Source organism: Podarcis vaucheri (assembly GCF_965113315.1).
Source record: "Podarcis vaucheri genome assembly, chromosome: 2".
Classification (NCBI taxonomy): domain Eukaryota; kingdom Metazoa; phylum Chordata; class Lepidosauria; order Squamata; family Lacertidae; genus Podarcis; species Podarcis vaucheri.
In genome coordinates, this window is record NC_138760.1 from 121,725,451 (window position 1) to 121,744,525 (window position 19,075).

The following is a 19,075-nucleotide window of genomic DNA, read 5'->3' on the forward strand; positions in this document are numbered from 1 at the left end:
GAGTCCAAGGATAGAGGTCACAAATGCTGGGGACAATTCAAATCCCTCCTCTGTCGTGAAGCTGATTGGGTGACTTAAAGCTGGTCACCATCTTTATGCGAAACCTCCCTCGCACGGTTGCTGTGTGTGTGAAAGCAATATATCTTGTGGTGGGCTTGATGAGGGAATTATGGAACAGAAATGTAAATAAAGCATTCTTTGTCTCCAAATTGCATATAGAAAGCACCTGTGTTGTTGAACTCTAGCTGAAGTCTCAGCATCTGGTTCCTCAGCACTCTGCACTCTCTCTCTGGAAACCTCCAGCTGTCAGGTGACAGGAACCAGCCATTGCCTCCCAGTTCAGAAAAGTCTGCCAAGAGCTGAGACTGGAAGTGGACAACCAGGGAAACTTAGGGGAGCATTTTCATTTCCACGCTTATGAATGTTGATTTGAATCAATTCATCTCATGTGTTCAAAATAGTAGGGAAAATTTATGGTTGACACCACCTTGGGATAGTTTTGACAGGAATTCAGGGAACTAGGAATATTTTTAGTTCCATCAGGGTTGATGGATCAGCAAATAGCTAGAGAGGATTAAGGGGTGGGCGCGGGACTCAGGCCTTCTTTCTCGTGTGACAGATAACCGATTCCACAGTTCTTAAATGTGACCATTTGCTGCCTCCCAAAATGATGCTTAAGCCTCTCACACCCCCCCCAAAAAAAACACCATCTCAAACATGGTAGCTGGTCTTGTCAAATGGGCCAATATAAGCTTCATTTGGCACGTTTGTTGTTGTTTAGTTATTTAGTTGTGTCTGGCCTCTGTGAGAACAGGGTGCTGGACTAGGTGGAACTTTGCCTGATTCAGCAGGCTCTTGTTGTTGTTTAGTCGTTTAGCCGTGTCTGACTATTCATGACCCCATGGACCAGAGCACGCCAGGCACTCCTGTCTTCCACTGCCTCCCGCAGCTTGGTCAAACTCATGTTCATAGCTTTGAGGACACTGTCCAACCATCTCGTCCTCTGTCGTCCCCTTCTCCTTGTGCCCTCCATCTTTCCCAACATCAGGGGGGTCTTTTCCAGGGAGTCTTCTCTTCTCATGAGGTGGCCAAAGTATTGAAACCTCATCTTCAGCATGTGTCCTTCCTGTGAGCACTCAGGGCTGATCTCCTTCAGAATGGAGAGATTTGATCTTCTTGCAGTCCATGGGACTCTCAAGAGTCTCCTCCAGCACCATAATTCAAAAGCATCAATTCTCCGTCGATCAGCCTTCTTTATGGTCCGGCTCTCACTTCCATACATCACTACTAGGAAAACCATAGCTTGAACTATACGGACCTTTGTTGGCAAGGTGATGTCTCTGCTTTTTAAGATGCTGTCTAGGTTTGTCATTGCTTTTCCCCCAAGAAGCAGGCACTTTATAATTTCGTGACTGCTGTCACCATCTGCAGTAATCATGGAGCCATCTGCAGTGATCATGGAGCCCAAGAAAGTAAAATCTCTCATTGCCTCCATTTCTTCCCCTTCTATTTGCCAGGAGGTGATGGGACCAGTGGCCATCATCTTCGGTTTTTTGATGTTGAGCTTCAGACCATATTTTGCGGTCTCCTCTTTCACCCTCATTAAGAGGTTAATTCCTCCTCGCTTTCTGCCATCAAGGTTGTGTCATCTGCATATCTGAGGTTGTTGATATTTCTTCCGGCAATCTTAATTCTGGCTTGGGATTCATCCACTCCAGCCTTTCGCATGTTGAATTCCGCATATAAGTTAAATAAGCGGGGAGCAATATACAGCCTTGTTGTACTCTTTCCCAATTTTGAACCAATCAGTTGTTCCATACCCAGTTCTAACTGTAGCTTCTTGTCCCACATGTAGATTTCTTATGTTAAGGAAATTAGGGGGGGGGCACATCTTTAAAGTTATTAAATGTTGCAGATATTATGCCTGAATGTATCCTTTCAACTTGACAGCTCAGGGAAGTTACCGTATTCTTTGCTCTATAAGACTCACTTTTCCCCTCCTAAAAAGTAAGGGGAAATGTGTGTGGGTCTTATGGAGTGAATGCAGGCTGCACAGCTATCACAGAAGCCAGAACAGCAAGAGGGATTGCTACTTTCACTGCGCAGCGATCCCTCTTGCTGTTCTGGCTTCTGAGATTCAGAATACTTTTTTTCTTGTTTTCCTCCTCCAAAAGCTAGATGCGTCTTGTGGTCTGGTGCGTCTTCAAGAGCGAAAAATACGGTACCTAGCTTTAAAAATAACATAAAATCAACACCTTTGCCAGTTTCCTCCATTCCAAAGCTATTTTTCCCTTGAAAAAGGACTCCAGGAAGTGTCCAGGGGTGAGAATTGCTGAGCTGGGCCAAGGAAAGCCTAATCCCATCACCAAACTTGCCAAGGGGCCAGACATGCAAAGGAAGTTCTATTGTACTTTGGGTGATGGGACTTCAGAGGTGTTGGCCTATGCTAATCTTATACCCGAGTATTGCCCTGACATGTCTGCTTATGCTAATCTTGTACCAAGGACTTCTCTGGACATGTTTGCCAAGGTTAGACTAGTGTAACCCCTGTCTACCCCTCCCCTTTTGTGACATGTCAGTGTTGTAACAATGATACAGCAGTGATGCTCTAGAAACAGTATTCTGGGATATCGTGGGGAAGTTTTAAAAGTCTTTGTCACCCCATGCTCGGGGTTCAAAATTCCTCTTTGAACCTGTTGCGCAATAAACTTTGGTCTACAGCTATTTGCTCCAGTTGATGGCTGGACTCCTTCCTTTATTCCACAAGGGACCCACGGGCTCTGCCCGACGGGCTGGGTGACTGAGCAGCCTCACACCTAGATTTTTCCGTAACACAGAGAAGACAGATGAGGTGATCTGCTGAGATATGATGGCGCCCGGCACACTTCCCCTGGGCCGATGGACACCTGTGCCGATAGAAAAAGCTTGAGCTCTCTTCACAGCTCTTAGCAGAGATCCGCAGCGGCAGAAAGTGTTGCCTTGTGTGTGGATAATAAATCACGCTGTACGCAGGCTTCTTGCTAATCTCTAACAGTCTTTAATGAGTAGAAAAACATCATAAATCAGTCCCGGCGAGAGAGCAGGCATCCTTCTCGCCTCTCAGCCAAAAACGAAAGTAAATCACACACAAAGAAAGATTCCCGTATGTGAACATAACCACGCCTCAGAATGTGAGACGTCACACAGAACTGTTTAACCCTGTAAGTTCTGATTCTCCTCACATGATCGGGCACTCCCATTTCTTTAAAAACTTGCCATAGTTTGCTGTGGTTGACACAGTCAAAGGCTTTTGCATAGTCAATGAAGCAGAAGTAGATGTTTTTCATGAACTCTCTAGCTTTCTCCAAAATGCAGCACATGTTTGCAATTTGGTCTCTGGTTCCTCTGCCCCTTCGAAATCCAGCTTGCACTTCTGGGAGTTCTCAATCCACATACTGCTTAAGCCTGCCTTGTAGAATTTTAAGCATAACCTTGCAAGCGTGTGAAATGAGTGCAATTGTGCGGAAGTTGGAACATTCTTTGGCACTGCCCTTCTTTGGGATTGGGATGTAGACTGACTTTCTCCAATCCTCTGGCCACTGCTGAGTTTTACAAAGTTGCTGGCATATTGAGTGTAGCACCTTACAGCATCATCTTTTAAAATTTTGGTTTTCAAGGAAGAAGCAGCCCTGGAAAATAAGGCAGGAATTCACCTTGAATCTTGCTAACAAAATCCTTTCATAGCTTTTTGTGAGGGTGTGACTGCTAATCTTAAAGCCAGGTTGAGCACTAAGAATTGGGCATCATTTCCTCTCTTATAAAAAATAAAATAAATGCCTGGAGCATTTGAGGGAAAAGAGAGAGAACATTCTGGCAAACGAAGCAGCCATAATAAAAGAAAGTGACAACCTGTTTGTAAGTGTCATTGTTACTTGGAAGGGAACAAGTGCTATAAGTTTAATGTACACATAATGCTGTGCTTGAATGCATTGTAATAAAAATACTATAAAGGGAAGTTTCTCTTAGACTTGGGCAAGAGGTTCCACTCTGACAGAAACCTCAGAGGAGGCTGGATCTTTCCTCATAACTCATCGCTGGAAACAGAAGCTGCAGAGCTCTCACGGAAGGAAGCTTAAACTTGAGAAGCCAGTGTGTTCTTGCTGGAGATGGCTAGGAGAAGCAGCAGCAGCAGTTGCAAATAAGTCATGCAATGTTGAAGAAGCTTAGGATCTCCCTCTGGGACCAGAGAGAGGAAAGCTGACTGAATTACTTAAAGGACTGAACATTGTTTGCAATGTGCTACTTTATCATGCTTATCTTATTGTTAGACTGTTTAAGACTGTTCTGCGGTAAAGCTTCAAAACTTATTTTTGTGATGGAGAGAATTCATTTCCACACAAGGTCCAGATCAGGAATTCCACGGAACAACTTTAACAGCAAGTACTTGAAGGGTACTTCAACTAGTACTTCAACAAGTACTTGAAGGGACGCGGGTGGTGCTGGTTGTTAAACCACAGAGCCTAGGGCTTGCCGATCAGAAGGTCATGGTTTGAATCCCCACGACGGGGTGAGCTCCCGTTGCTCGGTCCCTGCTCCTGCCAACCTAGCAGTTCGAAAGAACATCAAAGTGCAAGTAGATAAACAGGTACCGCTCCGGCAGGAAGGTAAACGGCGTTTCTGTGCGCTGCTCTGCTTCACCAGAAGTAGCTTAGTCATGCTGGCCACATGACCCGGAAGCTGTACGCCGGCTCCCTTGGCCAGTAAAGTGAGATGAGCGTCACAACCCCAGAGCTGTCTACAACTGGGTCTAATGGTCAGGGGTCCCTTTACTTGAAGGACCAAACCAAGAATTACAACAATCTCTTCCTCAAAATGGTTCAGCCTCCACCACCTTTACTGCAGTCAACTGAAGGCAACCAACTGTGCCCTGGGCCCCCCGATCTTTCTCACTGCCAATGAAAACTAATAAATGAAAAGGAAGAGAAGCTACCCATGTCACACTGACACAAACACCTTGCATATGAACTTTGTAAAATAATGAAAGTGTACTACCCCTCCCCCCCCGCTCGCTCTCCCCACCTCTCAATTCCCCAACCTTACACTCTATACAACATTAAAGTCTGTCTGTCTGTGAATTTTTATGATATCCAAACAGAGTAGCTTATAGTTAGGAAGCCAACACCCTCCCTTCAGATGTGAAGGAAATAAGCACCTATCCTATCCTAAAAGACATCTGAAGGCATCCCTGTTTAGGGAAGTTTTTAATATTTAATGCTGTGCTGTTTTTAACACTTGATTGGAAGCTGCCCAAAGTGGCTGGGGAAACTCAGCCAGATGGGTGGGGTATAAATAAATTATTGTTGTTGTTGTTGTTGTTGTTGTTGTTGTTGTTGTTATTATTATTATTATTATTATTATTATTATATGATCTTCCTCTGTTTCACTTCAGATAATTCGGTGGGGCCTCTTCTCAGTTCATTCTATTCTGGATCAGTGTCTTAATCATTTGAAGATTTTTGTATATCACAGAATAGTGATTGAGATGTCCCCAGATGTTGTTGTCCAGTTCCCATCAGCTTCAGCCAGCAGGGCAGACAGTCAAGGATGATGGAAATTGTAATCTGGACCTCACCACCTTGACTCTGCTGCCCTATTTCCTTCCCATTGAAAGAAATGTGAAAATTAATTTTGTACGCTATAGATTTATCCTGGTCTGGTGCATGCAATGTCTTTTGTTTTGCAGCTGTGTGATTTGTGCTCATATTGTATTGTGGTGGCCATTGGCTATAAACAATAACATTTATAGATACAGTCGATTGAAATGCAAAAATAAGTAATAAAATATATAAAATGATTTTATTTTTTTGGTCCTCACTCCCAAATGGTGTGTGTGTTTTTGCTTATATTGTGCTTTTGGTTATATTGGGGGTGGGGTGGGGAGTGGAGAAGTATGAAAGCCAAAAATGCTCCCCTCCTCTGCTAAATTGATGCAGGAGACCAGAGGCAGTGAATGAAAAAGCAGGGAAAGAGGAAACCCTCCAAGTGCCACTGTTTAGAATTAGAGAATGGAGTTATCCAACCCCCGGCCCTCTGAAGGCCATCCTGTATAGGAAAGTTTTTTAATGTTTAATGTTTTATTATGTTTTTTATATATGTTGGAAACTTCCCAGAGTGGCTGGGGCAGCGTAATAAGATGTGCGGTGTATAAATAGTAAAATAATATTTATGGAATGGGATGTCCCTATTTTCATCAGAGAAATGTTGGAGGGTTTGGAAAGGTCGGTTGCTGGAGCTAAGTGATTGCATGATCCCAACCAGCAGAGCTGGGAACTGGACTGCCTCCTCCAGCTACCCATTCGAGCTGCAGGCATAGCTGTCAACCTTCCCTTTTTTGCGGGAAATTCCCTTATTCCAGTGCCATTTCCCGCTGCTATCCCGGATTGTTAGATATCCTGTAGACTGTCCCCGGGACAGGTGAGGCTGCTGATCCCTTATTTTGAAATCTGAACATTGACAGCTGTGGCTGCAGGGTGGCATCGTCCCAGCTTTCTGAAAATATTTACTGATGAGGAAACCAGTGACTGCACATCGGATCACAAGGAGACTTATTTGTGCAACATTCTGGATAGCATATAAGATGCCAGGTAGATTCCAATGATACAATAAATTTTGAGGGACAGCGCAAGGGGGCGCATCCAGCCTCGCAGCCTCCCAGGGCCCCACCCACAGCCAGCGAGGCAGGAAACGGGGCCAGCCAGGGGGACTCGAGAGCGGCTGCACTTTCCTGTCCCCCGCCGAGGAGAGCGGAGGAGCAGCGGCCCGTGGCCTGGCGAGTTTCCCCGGAGAGGAGCCGGATTCCTGTGCGGGGACGGAGCGAGGAGTCCGAGGAGGAGGAGGAGAGCACGTGGGCCTGGCAGGATCGGGCCCCGAGTGGAGTCAGAGGCTGCAGGGCGCCCCCCCCCCCAACCGGGCAGGAAGGGGAAGGGGCGCAGCTGAGGGGCAGGGCATCTGCAGGAGGGCGCAGGGGCAAATATCTCTGGCTCAGGCTGGCACGGACCCTGCCGGAGACCCTGGGGAGCTGCTCCCTTCAGGCCTGGGCTCAAGGGGCAGAATGAGGGGTCCAAGGCAGCTGCTGCTACGCGGTGGACGATGCATATAGTCGTCCCATGATCAGCGGCGTCGTTGGGGCTTTTGCCTCCCGGGGCGGTCACTGAGTCTGCCGCCCCTCTCCCTGTCCCTCAGCAGGGAGCCCCGTCCTCCCTCCGCCCCGACTGTCCTTCCCTCTCGTCTGCTTCTGCCTCCCTGCGGGGGCTGCAAGGGCGATGAGTGGGTTCCGGGGGCCGCAGCACAGGCACAAGCTCACGCTCTCCCACCGGCGGAGAGGGAAGGGGCGGCAGGAGGGGGAATGGAAGAGCAGTGCAGCAGGGAGGTGCCCCTCTCACTCTGCAGCCCCCCCGACACCCTTTGCAAGCCTCCACTACTGCCCCCCTTCCTCTGCCAGTGCCATTGATAAATCTATCGCCCTTATTTGTGAATTGGTCTGATCGCCTTTGAAAGCTCTCTTTGCCACCACCATCACCGCATCTTGTGGCAATGATGTCCATCAGATTCATTTAGCAAGGAAATTGCTTCTTTTGTCTTCCCCAAATCAAGGTACACTGTGCCTACACATGGAGGTTCTGTTGTTCTGTCACGGCTAATAAAACGGCTAATAGATCTTTTCCCCGGAGAATGCATCTGATCTTTCCCCAAACTATCAAAGCTAGTGACCTCTTGTGTCTGCGTGTGAATAAGTGTGACAGGCTTAAACCTGTCTCATTAATTGTTTTATTTCCACCTTCCTCAGTAGTACAGCTGAGTTTTCAGATGAAGGCTGAGGGTTGAAGTGGGTGACAGTTTTGAGAGTGCAGAGGAAAGGAGGATTCTTAAGAAGTGTGGCATATGGAAATGAATTAATGATAATAAAAACGTTGAAGACAGTATTGTTAAAGACTGAGGAAGGCGAAATTGAAATTAGCTATTCATGTTCAGATTATTGCTCCTTTCATTTCTATACTGCTTCATATTTTTAAGAAAAAATCTAATTAGTAATTAGAGAGAAATCTCATTGCAATTTGTGTCCATAGGATGTTGAGAACATTAACTCTGTAGATCAAGTTCTCTCCTCCTGATAGTCTCAGATTTGATTGTTCTTTCTGATAGAGCAGGAGGAACGAAACATTTATGGTCTTAAAGCTGCATTGATTCTGGAGGCCACATTCAAGTGAACTTTGTGGCCATTGTATGCACATGCATGTACACACTGAAAAGAGATGCAGACCATAAAGTCACATGCACACATGCCATACGTGCTGCACACACTCACCAGACATGCCATCTAGCATACATACAAGTCTTGCAAACACAAACAACATGTTTAGACCTTCCAACCCCAGTGCTGGGGTGGAGGAGAAATAAGAGCACAAGAAGACCTTCTTAATTAGCAATGAGCTCTGTGGAAAAAAGACCCTTCAGATTGTTCTTTAGAAATCCTCTTTAAAGAGCAGCCAGAGGGATCATTTATTTAGAGAGCAGGGCTTTTACCCCATTTCAGCACTGTGCTGGTTTGTGGTGAAATTGGAGTTGAAAAGATCTCTCTAAGGGCCCCTTAGGCATCTTTCTCTCCAGGACAGACAGAGATCTTCATCCTATGATCAGATCGGGAGATGGAAATGGCAGGGACTAGCAGGACACACCCTGAGGCTTGGCAAGCCATATGCAGCCAGTGGAATGCCAGTTAGAATGTCTTCAGTCAAGAGAGTTTGTGACCATCAAATTTAAAATATTTTGGAGTGAGTTCTTTGATTTTGTTGGTCAATATTCCTTTTGTTAGTTTCTTAGGCTGTGCAGATCCCATACATTTAAAGCATGTGGCTTCCACCAGAGAACCATGGGACCTGTAGTTTATTGCTACAGCTCTCAACACCCCTAACAAACGGTAGCTCACAGGATTTCTTGGGTGAAGCCATGTACTTTCAATGTTAGGTGGGTCTGTCGCAGCCTTAATCATATACAAGGATCTGTTGCTGCCTTTCCAACATGCTAGAAGTTGCAGCCAGGATCAGCATTCCCTGTCCCACTGAACATGCTCAGTCCTCTCACTGGGTTGTTTTTGGATTTCCCTCCCTCTGCCTTGGTTCCCCCCCCCCCAAATATTATTTGTGCTTCCATAAACCTTGATGTTTCCCCCAGTCTTTGGATAACTTCCCCTTCTCCCTGGGAGGAGCCGTTTGGGTGACATAATGATTGTCATTCACAGCCTGAACATCAGAAATAGAAAGAGTAATAATATATTTCAAAAACTGGCCAGTGGTTAAAAAATGTGCTTTTGTTTTTATTCTTGGATTTCATTTTACTTTGTGTTTATTTCTTTTCCAGCAGGGTGGTGTAAAAATGGAAGAGCAGAGACCCAGGAGACCCATTCAAAGGGAGAGACTGGAGTGCAAAGGAAAGAAACCTCCTGCCGGCCAAGTTGGGACCATCAGGGATCTTCTGCCTCGGGCAGATTTATGTCAGATTAAGCAGGAGGCAGAGGAGGGGCAGCCGCAGCAGCACTGGGAGGCCCAGAAGCAGGATTTCCTGAAGACGATGCAGCCCCCTCGTTCAGGGTGGGAAACCCCACAGGCTCCCAGTCCTCCCCACTCCGGGGATGGTGTCCTCCCTTTCAAGGAAGCTACGGATGCCAGTTGGTGGCCCAGTGGAAGAGCAGGGGGGACAGACCAGACCCTGCTCCCAGACACTGAGGGGCTTCTGGGAAAGGTAAGTGCCCTCCTCTCACCTGGGTTTCCAGCACCTGGAGGTCACAGGTCCACTGCCTCTAGACATGGAGGTTCTGCTTAGCTTTGGTGGTGAATATTCCTCCTCCCTGCGCTTTCTCTCTAATCCACTTCTAAAAGGCTTGCTAGACCAAACTTTCTTATACATGGGAGGTTTGCGATCATATCTCCTGATGTTGTTACTTTAATAAAGCAACCACAGGGGACTCGGAATTTCATCAGAGCCGAAGCTACGTCAGAAGAGGGGTCCTTCCACCAACCCCCGTTTTCCTCCTCTAAATTGCCTCCATTTCCAAAATGCTCTTTTCTCCCCACTGAGGTAAAAATCTTGGCACGTCTTGCAGCCTCAGCAATCCCAAGTGTAGTTGCATTAAATAAGACTGACCCATCTTGCAGGGTTGTTCCAAGATTTATTAAGATAATGGCCAGATTCAGATGACTGAATCACAGCCTGAAAAGCCGGGTTAAAAATAGGAACAGTTTTTAATGCATTGCTGCAGCAAAGTTACACTGAAACCTAAGTTGACCCAAGTTCAAAACAAAAAACTCTAGCCGGCACCGCAGTCTCCTGGCCCCCACAACCAGAATGCATCACTCCAGGAAGGACCCCCACCCAACCTTTAGTGAGAGAGGGCAAAAGAAAAAGACTCTAAATGGGTAGTTGCACAAATTTACCAGGTGTGGTCCTGCACTGGCAGCAAGGCTAACAAACAGGGGAGCTGGGAATGTGCTGGTCCCATATCTCCCTGCATCTGCCTCCTGACCTAATTGTCCCAGCTTATCTCATGATTGGGCCAACCCTGATGGTGAACTGTGATGAAACCAGGCACTCTCTTATGAGCCATAGCTAACAAACTTTCCATTTTGCCCAAACCAGGAAACTGCAGCTGCCAGCTTTGAAATAAGCTGGGATATTAAGCTAACTTCAAACTTTGCTTGGTCAAAACAGGAAACTCTGGTTGATCAGTGGCTTCGTGGTTTGACTGTTCCCACTGATAGCAGTAAAAATAGGAAGCCCTGTTGCATTCAAAGGGGTTGTTTGGACAGAGTCTGTGATCAGCATGCCAATCAGGACAGGCTTAAAAAGGTAAAGGACCCCTGACCATTAGGTCCAGTCGTGGCCGACTCTGGGGTTGCGGAGCTCATCTCGCTTTACTGGCCGAGGGAGCCGTCGTACACTTTTCGGGTCATGTTGCCAGCATGACTAAGCCGCTTCTTGCGAACCAGAGCAGTGCACGGGAACGCTGCTTACCTTTCTGTCAAAGCGCTACCTATTTATCTACTTGCACTTTGATGTGCTTTCGAACTGCTTGGTTGGCAGGAGCAGGGACCGAGCAACGGGAGCTCACCCTGTCGCGGGGATTCAAACCGCCAACCTTCTGATCGGGAAGTCCTAGGCTCTGTGGTTTAACCCACAGTGCCACCCACGTCCCAGGATAGGCTTAGGAAGCAATTATTATTATTATTATTATTATTATTATTATTATTATTATTATTACTTTCTTCCTGCCTATCTGACTGGGTTACCTCTGCCCATCTGGGTAGCTTCCAACAAAATAAAAACCATCAAAAAATTTCCTTGTAAAAGGCTGCCTTGGAAGTCTTCCATTTTGTAGAAATGGCCTTCGGTTTTAAAGAATTGCCCTCTTTAAGGAATCACTTGGTGTAAACATGTATGTTGTCCTCTAGGTCCAAACACACACAGACACACACATGGTAGGAGCAAGCAGTGCTCCAAAGTGCTTATCTTGCGAACTTGCCGTCTAAGTTGTTTACTCCTGACCAAAGTTCCTGTTTCCCAAAAGGACAGGAGGGAGAGCAGAGGAGGAAACGGATGGGTTTGAAGGCTCTTTCTGCCTCTCTCCCCTGAGAAACAAGAGCAAAGGGAGTTTGCAGGGCAGGAGGACAGAGGAAGAGGCAGCGAGGGCAGAGGGAGCAGTGGGCGGATCCCCCGCCTCTCCCAAGGGGTCCAGATGTAAGCAAGGGGCTTCCTTCTTCTCTCTGCAAGGGCTACCCATGTATTCAGAGCAGTCCTTTGCAGATTAACTTTTAGGTTCCAAGGGACCTACTCTCAGGCCACTAATGTGCATACCATGCCAGCCTTAGGAAGGGAGGTGGGACAGGCAGGTGAAAAGAATTGCCAAAGGTGTTTGAAAATGCACCTTGGGAAGGGGGTGCCCTTGGGAAGGGGGTGCCCAATTGGGGCTTCTCCAGGGGCAGTAGAATGTCTTGGGCAGGAGAATCCCTGCAGGGGCTCTCAGACTCCCTTGGCTTCTTCTTCCCTCCCTCCCAGGAAGCTGCAACTTGCTCTGGATTCTGCACTCCTCAGGAAGCTGAGCCTGCAAACCTAGCTGAGACTGAACCTGCAACCCTGGCCAGGATGGAAGGAGGAAGATGGACGGGTGACCTGGTCAGGCTCTCTCCCGCATCCCTCCCCACTAACTCTGAGCATTCCCTCCCAGGACCCTTGGAGAAATCTGGTGAGTTCCAGTTGAGAGGAGATGGGGACAGGGACAGATGGATGGTGGAGGGAGAAAGAGGAAAAGATGGAGAGGAGACAAATGGAAGGAAGTTCCTGACAGGAAGAAGGAAGGGGTGAGGCCTTCTCCGAAGCAGCTCTTTGTTTCTTGAATCCTTTTCCTAAAGTAGTGGGGGCAGATTTTCTTCCTCCAGGCTTTGAAATCTTAGGTGTTATTTCCACGGTGGGAATTATTGATGATAATGATGTTGCACACTATGATGGGATGATTAGCTGCTTGTGCGTAAAATCGTGCTCCCTCAGAGTTTGTGCAGCTCCACAAACCTCTGTGTGTGACAGAGCTCCTCAAACATGTCTGCTCTAGTCACTCGTAGATTCCGACAGTGGCTGTCTGCGGAAGCGCTTCCAGCAAAGAAGCTCCTTAACGGAAACGCGTCTTCTGGACTCACGACGTGGCAGCTTCCGGCGAAGCATGGGTCTCCCTATGGGAGCTTCTGACACCTCCCCGCTGTTCTCGCTGGACGTGTCCCTCATCCCTCCCTCTTCCCTGCTAGTTCCTGCTTTGGCTGCTGCGTCTCTCTCAGCATTCCTGAGACCCTCCTCCAGAGTACCCTCTCTCCCCCTGCTGGTCCCTGCTTTCGCTGCTGACTCCCTCCCAGCCTCTGTGAGCCCTTCCACCTCCCTTTCCTCCGATGTCAGTTCCCTGACATCCACCTCCCCTCCAGGGCCCCCTTCCCCCCCGCCCATACTCTCTCCTCTGGGCGGTGAGGAGATAAAACCCCGAAAAGAATCCTCTTCATCTTCAGACGTCTCGAACATTTCCCTCCATCGGTCTTCGTTCCGGCTCGCTGAATCCTCCTCCTCCTCGGAATCTGAGAACCCCTCCAACTCTTCTTCTTCGTCGGTGGTGGCAAAGTATTCCCTCCGGAACCTCGCCACTGGCTGAGGTTTACGTGGGAATCTCTGATGAAAAGTTTCTATTAAAACCTCGTCATCTACATCCTCTGCCATGACCCAGGTGTTTTCCGACTCCGGCTCCCCTTCCCACATTACCAAATACTCTACTTGATCTCCCTTCCACCTGGAATCGAGGATCTCCGCTACATGGTAGCTGTGTTCCTTCTCCTCCATTGCTGGTCCCCTATTGACCCTCCCTTCTCTGTCCCCTTTATACGGTGACAGCAACGACCTGTGAAAAACTGGGTGCAGCTTCATGTGGTTCGGTAACCGGAGTCTGAAAGCCACTGGGTTGACCTGCTGCGTGACTTCAAATGGGCCCAGCCTTTTGGGTCTTAACTTCTTACAACCCCCTTTGAATGGTAACCCTTGGGTTGACAGCCACACCTGGTCCCCCACCCTAATGCTTTCACCTTCCCTTCTGTTTTTGTCTGCCTGCCTCTTATATTCCTCCTTAGCCCTGTTTAAGTTAAGTTGGAGCTGGCGATGGATCGCTTCCATTTCTTCAACGAACTGTTCTGCAGCTGGAACACTCCAGTTCTCCCCTTCCCCCCCTGGGAAGGCTCGGGGATGGCACCCGTGATTAGCCAAAAAGGGGCTCATCCCCGTGGACACGTTCTCTGCATTGTTGTAGGCAAATTCTGCCAACGCCAGCTTCTCCACCCAATCATTCTCTCTGTCATTCACATAACACCTCAAATATTGCTGAAGGACACCATTAGCTCTTTCCGCCTGCCCGTTGGTTTCCGGATGCCGGGCAGTAGAGAAATTAACCTCTACATGCAGTAAGCTCATGAGCTTCCTCCAGAACCTGGAAGTAAATTGTTTCCCTCGGTCTGAAACCACCCTCAAGGGGGCGCCATGCAACCTAAACACATTTTCTACAAACAATTTAGCAGTTTCTTCTGCCGTGACCGCATGTGAACAGGCTATAAAGTGGGCCATTTTGGTTAACAGGTCTACCACAACCATGATGGCTGTTTTCCCTCTGGACCTTGGCAGATCAGTCATGAAATCTATTGCCACTGTTTCCCATGGTCTTTCAGGTGTGGGTAGTGGTTCTAATAACCCTGCCGGTGCCCGCCTCTCCCCCTTGGCTTGTTGGCATTGGTCACACCCTCTCACATACTCCCGCACATCTTCCCTGACCTTGGGCCACCAAAATTCCCTGGTAACCAGCCACATGGTTTTGTGTTGCCCAAAATGCCCTGCTGTAGGGCTATCGTGCAGTTGCTTGAGTACCTTCTCCCTCAATTCACCTTCAGGTATATATAACGCTCCCTTGTAGTACAACGCCCCGTTTCTCTCCTCAAAACCCCCGGGTTTGTCTCCCTCCCTCCTGAGACCCCTGAGTTTGTCCTGGGCGTATTCATCATGCACCGTTCCCTCTACCAGTTCCCTTTGCCCCACCAATGCCGCCCCACACACCCAGCGGTCCTCTGGAATGACATGGGTCTCTTCGGGTGCTCCCTCCCCCTCCAAATATTCAGGTTTGCGTGAGAGAGCGTCCGCCCTAACGTTCTCTGGGCCTGGCACGTAACAAATCTCAAAGTTAAATTTGGAAAACTCCTGGGCCCATCTCAACTGCCGTTGGTTGAGCACTCGCGCAGTTCTCCAATACTCTAGATTCTTATGGTCCGTGCACACTTGCACCTTATGTTGTGCACCAATTAGCAGGTGCCTCCATCTCCGGAAAGCCTCATGAATGGCCAGAAGTTCCCGGTCGTACACCGTGTAGTTCCTCTCGGATTTGTTCAGCTTTCGCGAAAAGAAGGCACACGGCCGCCACTCTGACCCCTCCTTCCCTGGCTGCAGAAGAAGAAGCACCGCCCCTATGGCTCTGTCAGATGCGTCTGTTTCGACCCTCAGCTTTTTTTGTAAATCCACATGCAGAAGTTGTCCTTCAGAGGCGAAGGCCCTTTTCAGTTCCTCAAACGCTCGCTCCGCCTCCGCAGTCCAAACAAACTTCTTTTTACTGCTGAGACAGTCCGTAATGGGCGCCGTCAGGTGGGCAAAGTTTCGGATGAATTTACGATAAAAGTTTCCAAACCCTAGGAACCTCTGCACATCCTTCTTGGTTTTGGGTGTTTTCCATTCCAGCACTGCCTGGACCTTGCCGGGATCCATGGCCAATCCCTTGTCTGACAGGCGGTACCCCAGGAATTCCACCTCCTTGGTATGAAACTGACACTTCTCCAGTTTCACCCACAGCCTGTTGGCTTGCAGCCTGCTCAACACTTCTCTGACGTCTCTCACATGTTGCTCCTCATTCTCCGAATACACCAACACATCATCTAGGAAGGCCACGCAATTCTTGTAGAGCAAAGGCCCCAGTACGTGCTTCATAAACGATTGAAAGCACGCTGAGCCTGCTTGTAATCCAAAAGGCATAACGAGATATTCAAATGCCCCCAAAGGGGTGAACATGGTGGTTTTCCATTCATCCCCTTTCCTTATACGTATCAGGTTGTACGCCCCCCTTAGATCCAGCTTTGTAAAAATCTTTCCCTTCCGCACCCTGGTCAAAATATCATCAATCCTGGGCATAGGGAAAGCCACTGGTTCTGTCACTGCATTTAACCGCCTGAAATCACATACAAGTCTCGGCTTGTCCGTGTGCTTTTTATCCACAAAAAAACACTGGGCTACCCCCCGCTGCTTTGGACTCTCTGATGAAGCCTCTCTTCAGGTTCTTGTCAATGAACTCTCGCAACTCCTGCATTTCTCTGTCTGACATGGCATACAACTTGCCTACAGGAAGCTGTGCTCCAAGGAGTAAATTGATCTGACAGTCAAAGGGCCTATGCGGGGGTAGTTGGTCGGCTTCCTTCTCGCTGAACACGTCGCTGAGATCTGCATACTGTGGTGGTACCTTCGCCTTCTCCATTACTTCAGTCCCTGCTAGGGTGGCTTGGGCCCCTGCTGAACCCTTTTCCCCTTTGCAGTGTTCTAAGCAATGTGCTGAACCAAAGGAAACCACTCTTTGATGCCAGCCCACCAGCGGATCATGTAGCGCTAGCCAGCTCATTCCCAAAATAATGGGAGCGCCTCCCAAGGTGGCCACATTAAACGCTATCAGTTCTGTGTGCCTTGCCACCCTCATTATCATTGGGACGGTCTGCAAGCTGACTCCTCCTCCCAACAACTCCCTGCCATCGATTGTGGTCACCTGCAGGGGGTTGCTTAAAGGGATCGTCTGTATCTGGTGTTCAGCAGCAAACTCCTTGCTCATAAAATTGCAGGAGCTGCCTGAGTCCAACAGCGCCTTTATTTTTAGGGGGTGTCCATTTTGCAGCTCTAGCGACACTTCAATCACTAGAGCAGGTTGAGGAGCTTCTGGCACGGGCACTTTCACTGCTCTTTGGCCTGGCTGCTGTGCCCAGACTGTGGCAACCAGGCGTTGGCTTTTACCTGCTCCATTTCTCCCTGCTCTCCTCCCTCAACAGCTCCCACCATCCCTTGCCATTCCTTCCTCTGGGGGCAGACTCTGGCAAAGTGGCCTGGCTGTTGGCAGAGATAGCACTTCCGGGCGCCTTTTCCCTCCTTCTTTCCCCCCTCACTGGGCTTTGAAACCGCGCGCGCGCGCTGTTCCGATTTCCATCGGCTCTGCCGGCGGGAAAGCTGGCTCAGGAATGTCTGGAATGCGGAACTCCTTCCAACGTTCCCCTTTCCCTTCCCACCTCTCCAAGGCTCTTGCCTCCTGGCGCGCTCCTATGGTCAGCGCAGATTTGGTCAGCTGATCTATAGACACCGCCCTGGGGCTCCGGGACAGTTCGTCTTTCACAGCCGAAGAAAGACCTTCTTCAAATAGCATCTGAATGGGTGCCGCCGATAAATCCCACCCCAATCTGTGAACCAGCATGGTAAACTCAGTCCAGTACTCACGGACAGATCGGCTTCCCTGCTTGCAAGCCATTAGCTGTCTGCGCACCACCCCTTCCTCAATATCGCTGGAAAACATGATATCCATTGCACGAAAGAACTTCATAGTGTCCTTTAGGACGTCATTGTGCGTTGCCATCAGGGGTCTAACCCAGTCCCTCGCCCCCCTCTCAAGATGCCCAATCACGAACGCAACTCGCGATTCCTCATCAGGGAACTCATCAAACTGCACATTAAGGGCATATTGCATCTCTGTCCTAAAGGCATGGTAGTCCTTGGGGTCCCCCCCAAACTTCTGCACCAATCCTGGTACCTTTCTGGGGAACTGGGTGGCTCTCCCCTTCTTGTCTGCATCCTGAGCCCTTCTCTCCTCAAGCCTCGCCGTCTGCAGCGCAAGTTGGATTTCCAACGCTCGGTATCTTTCTTCCAAGCTTGGACCAGCTCCAACCCCTGCTCCTTCGGTTCCGGCTGGGTCGCTCATGATGCTTTCTCCTGCACAGGCAGCGTACAGAGACTGTCGGAATGCTATGATGGGATGATTAGCTGCTTGTGCGTAAAATCGTGCTCCCTCAGAGTTTGTGCAGCTCCACAAACCTCTGTGTGTGACAGAGCTCCTCAAACATGTCTGCTCTAGTCACTCGTAGATTCCGACAGTGGCTGTTTGCGGAAGCGCTTCCAGCAAAGAAGCTCCTTAACGGAAACGCGTCTTCTGGACTCACGACGTGGCAGCTTCCGGCGAAGCATGGGTCTCCCTATGGGAGCTTCTGACACCTCCCCGCTGTTCTCGCTGGACGTGTCCCTCATCCCTCCCTCTTCCCTGCTAGTTCCTGCTTTGGCTGCTGCGTCTCTCTCAGCATTCCTGAGACCCTCCTCCAGAGTACCCTCTCTCCCCCTGCTGGTCCCTGCTTTCGCTGCTGACTCCCTCCCAGCCTCTGTGAGCCCTTCCACCTCCCTTTCCTCCGATGTCAGTTCCCTGACACACACCAATCTTAAAAAAAGGGTGAAGGGGAACAGAAATGCTTCACATAATTATTTATAATTAATGTATTTAAATTGTTTCTATTACTCTTATTTTTTAGAGACAGGGTCAGAATGATACATCCCACCAGCATCAAAACACAATAAATGCATGCACCTCCCCAGTTTGGTGGGCTTAAGGGACAAAGGACCAGTTATCATGATACACAATTCCTGTGGCTGGAGGCTCTACACTTAGGATTGGGCATATAAAGTACAAGAGCGGATGGTATTATAAGGAAATTTTGTAAATCTTACAGACTGGGGTTGTTTGTGAGAGTGAGTGAGTGGGATAATAATTTTAGCGCCCCTGTGTAATGGCTTGGTTCTCCCGCAGAGACGCAAGACAACTCCAGTAGTAATTATCTCAGGCTTAATGCTCAAACTCACAAATCACTGTGGAGCTCAGTCTTCGGCCTGTTCATCCCAGCTTGCAGTTGCTGAGTCCTCCAGCAAAGAAGCCCCACTTTCGCTTTCTTTTCCCCTCTTCTCGTAGATTCTCTCGAGCCTACAATTGTTTGGACAGGCTATTTCCGGGGTCTCTGTGTCAGACCTCAAACTGGAGCTGATGGTCTGTGCCCCCCCGGCACCCCCCCCTTCCTGCTCTTTGTTCTTTGCTACTGCTGCAGCTTGGCTGCTCCTCCCCTGCTTCACATTCCATAAGTACAAAAAGCCAACCAAGAGACTCAGAGGTTTATACAGGCACCAGCTTTCCTGGTCAAGAGTCCACTTTGTCAGACTGCAGCCCACAAAAGCTTAGGCCATAATACATTTATCAGCCTTTAACGGCTGCAAAAGATGAATAAACAGAAGCATAGTTCATCTATGGAATCTATCCTACAGGAGACGGTGATGGCCAGAAACATGGATAGCTTGAAAGAAAAGATAAGACTGACGTCTCTGCTCTGCCCTCGCGGTCCTAGGCAATAACGCTTCTTGATACTAG

At 48.7% G+C, this 19,075-nt stretch overlaps 1 protein-coding gene and 1 long non-coding RNA gene across 2 annotated transcripts in view; one reads left to right on the forward strand and one right to left on the reverse strand.

Moving 5' to 3' along the window:
* LOC309524634 (uncharacterized protein) overlaps positions 1-19,075 on the forward strand; it is a 32,260-nt gene that overhangs the window by 10,493 nt on the left and 2,692 nt on the right. The window contains exons 2-3 of the mRNA XM_082209421.1: positions 9,397-9,777; positions 12,088-12,274. Of these exons, the coding sequence (XP_082065547.1) occupies positions 9,412-9,777; positions 12,088-12,274 (553 nt within the window). The 5' untranslated portion in view covers positions 9,397-9,411. The remainder of the gene's footprint in view (positions 1-9,396; positions 9,778-12,087; positions 12,275-19,075) is intronic.
* On the reverse strand, positions 528-3,892 carry LOC309525390. Its single transcript, XR_014216214.1, has 2 exons — positions 889-3,892; positions 528-800 (listed from the first exon to the last, which is right to left on the reverse strand). It is a non-coding gene; the product is annotated as an uncharacterized lncRNA (long non-coding RNA).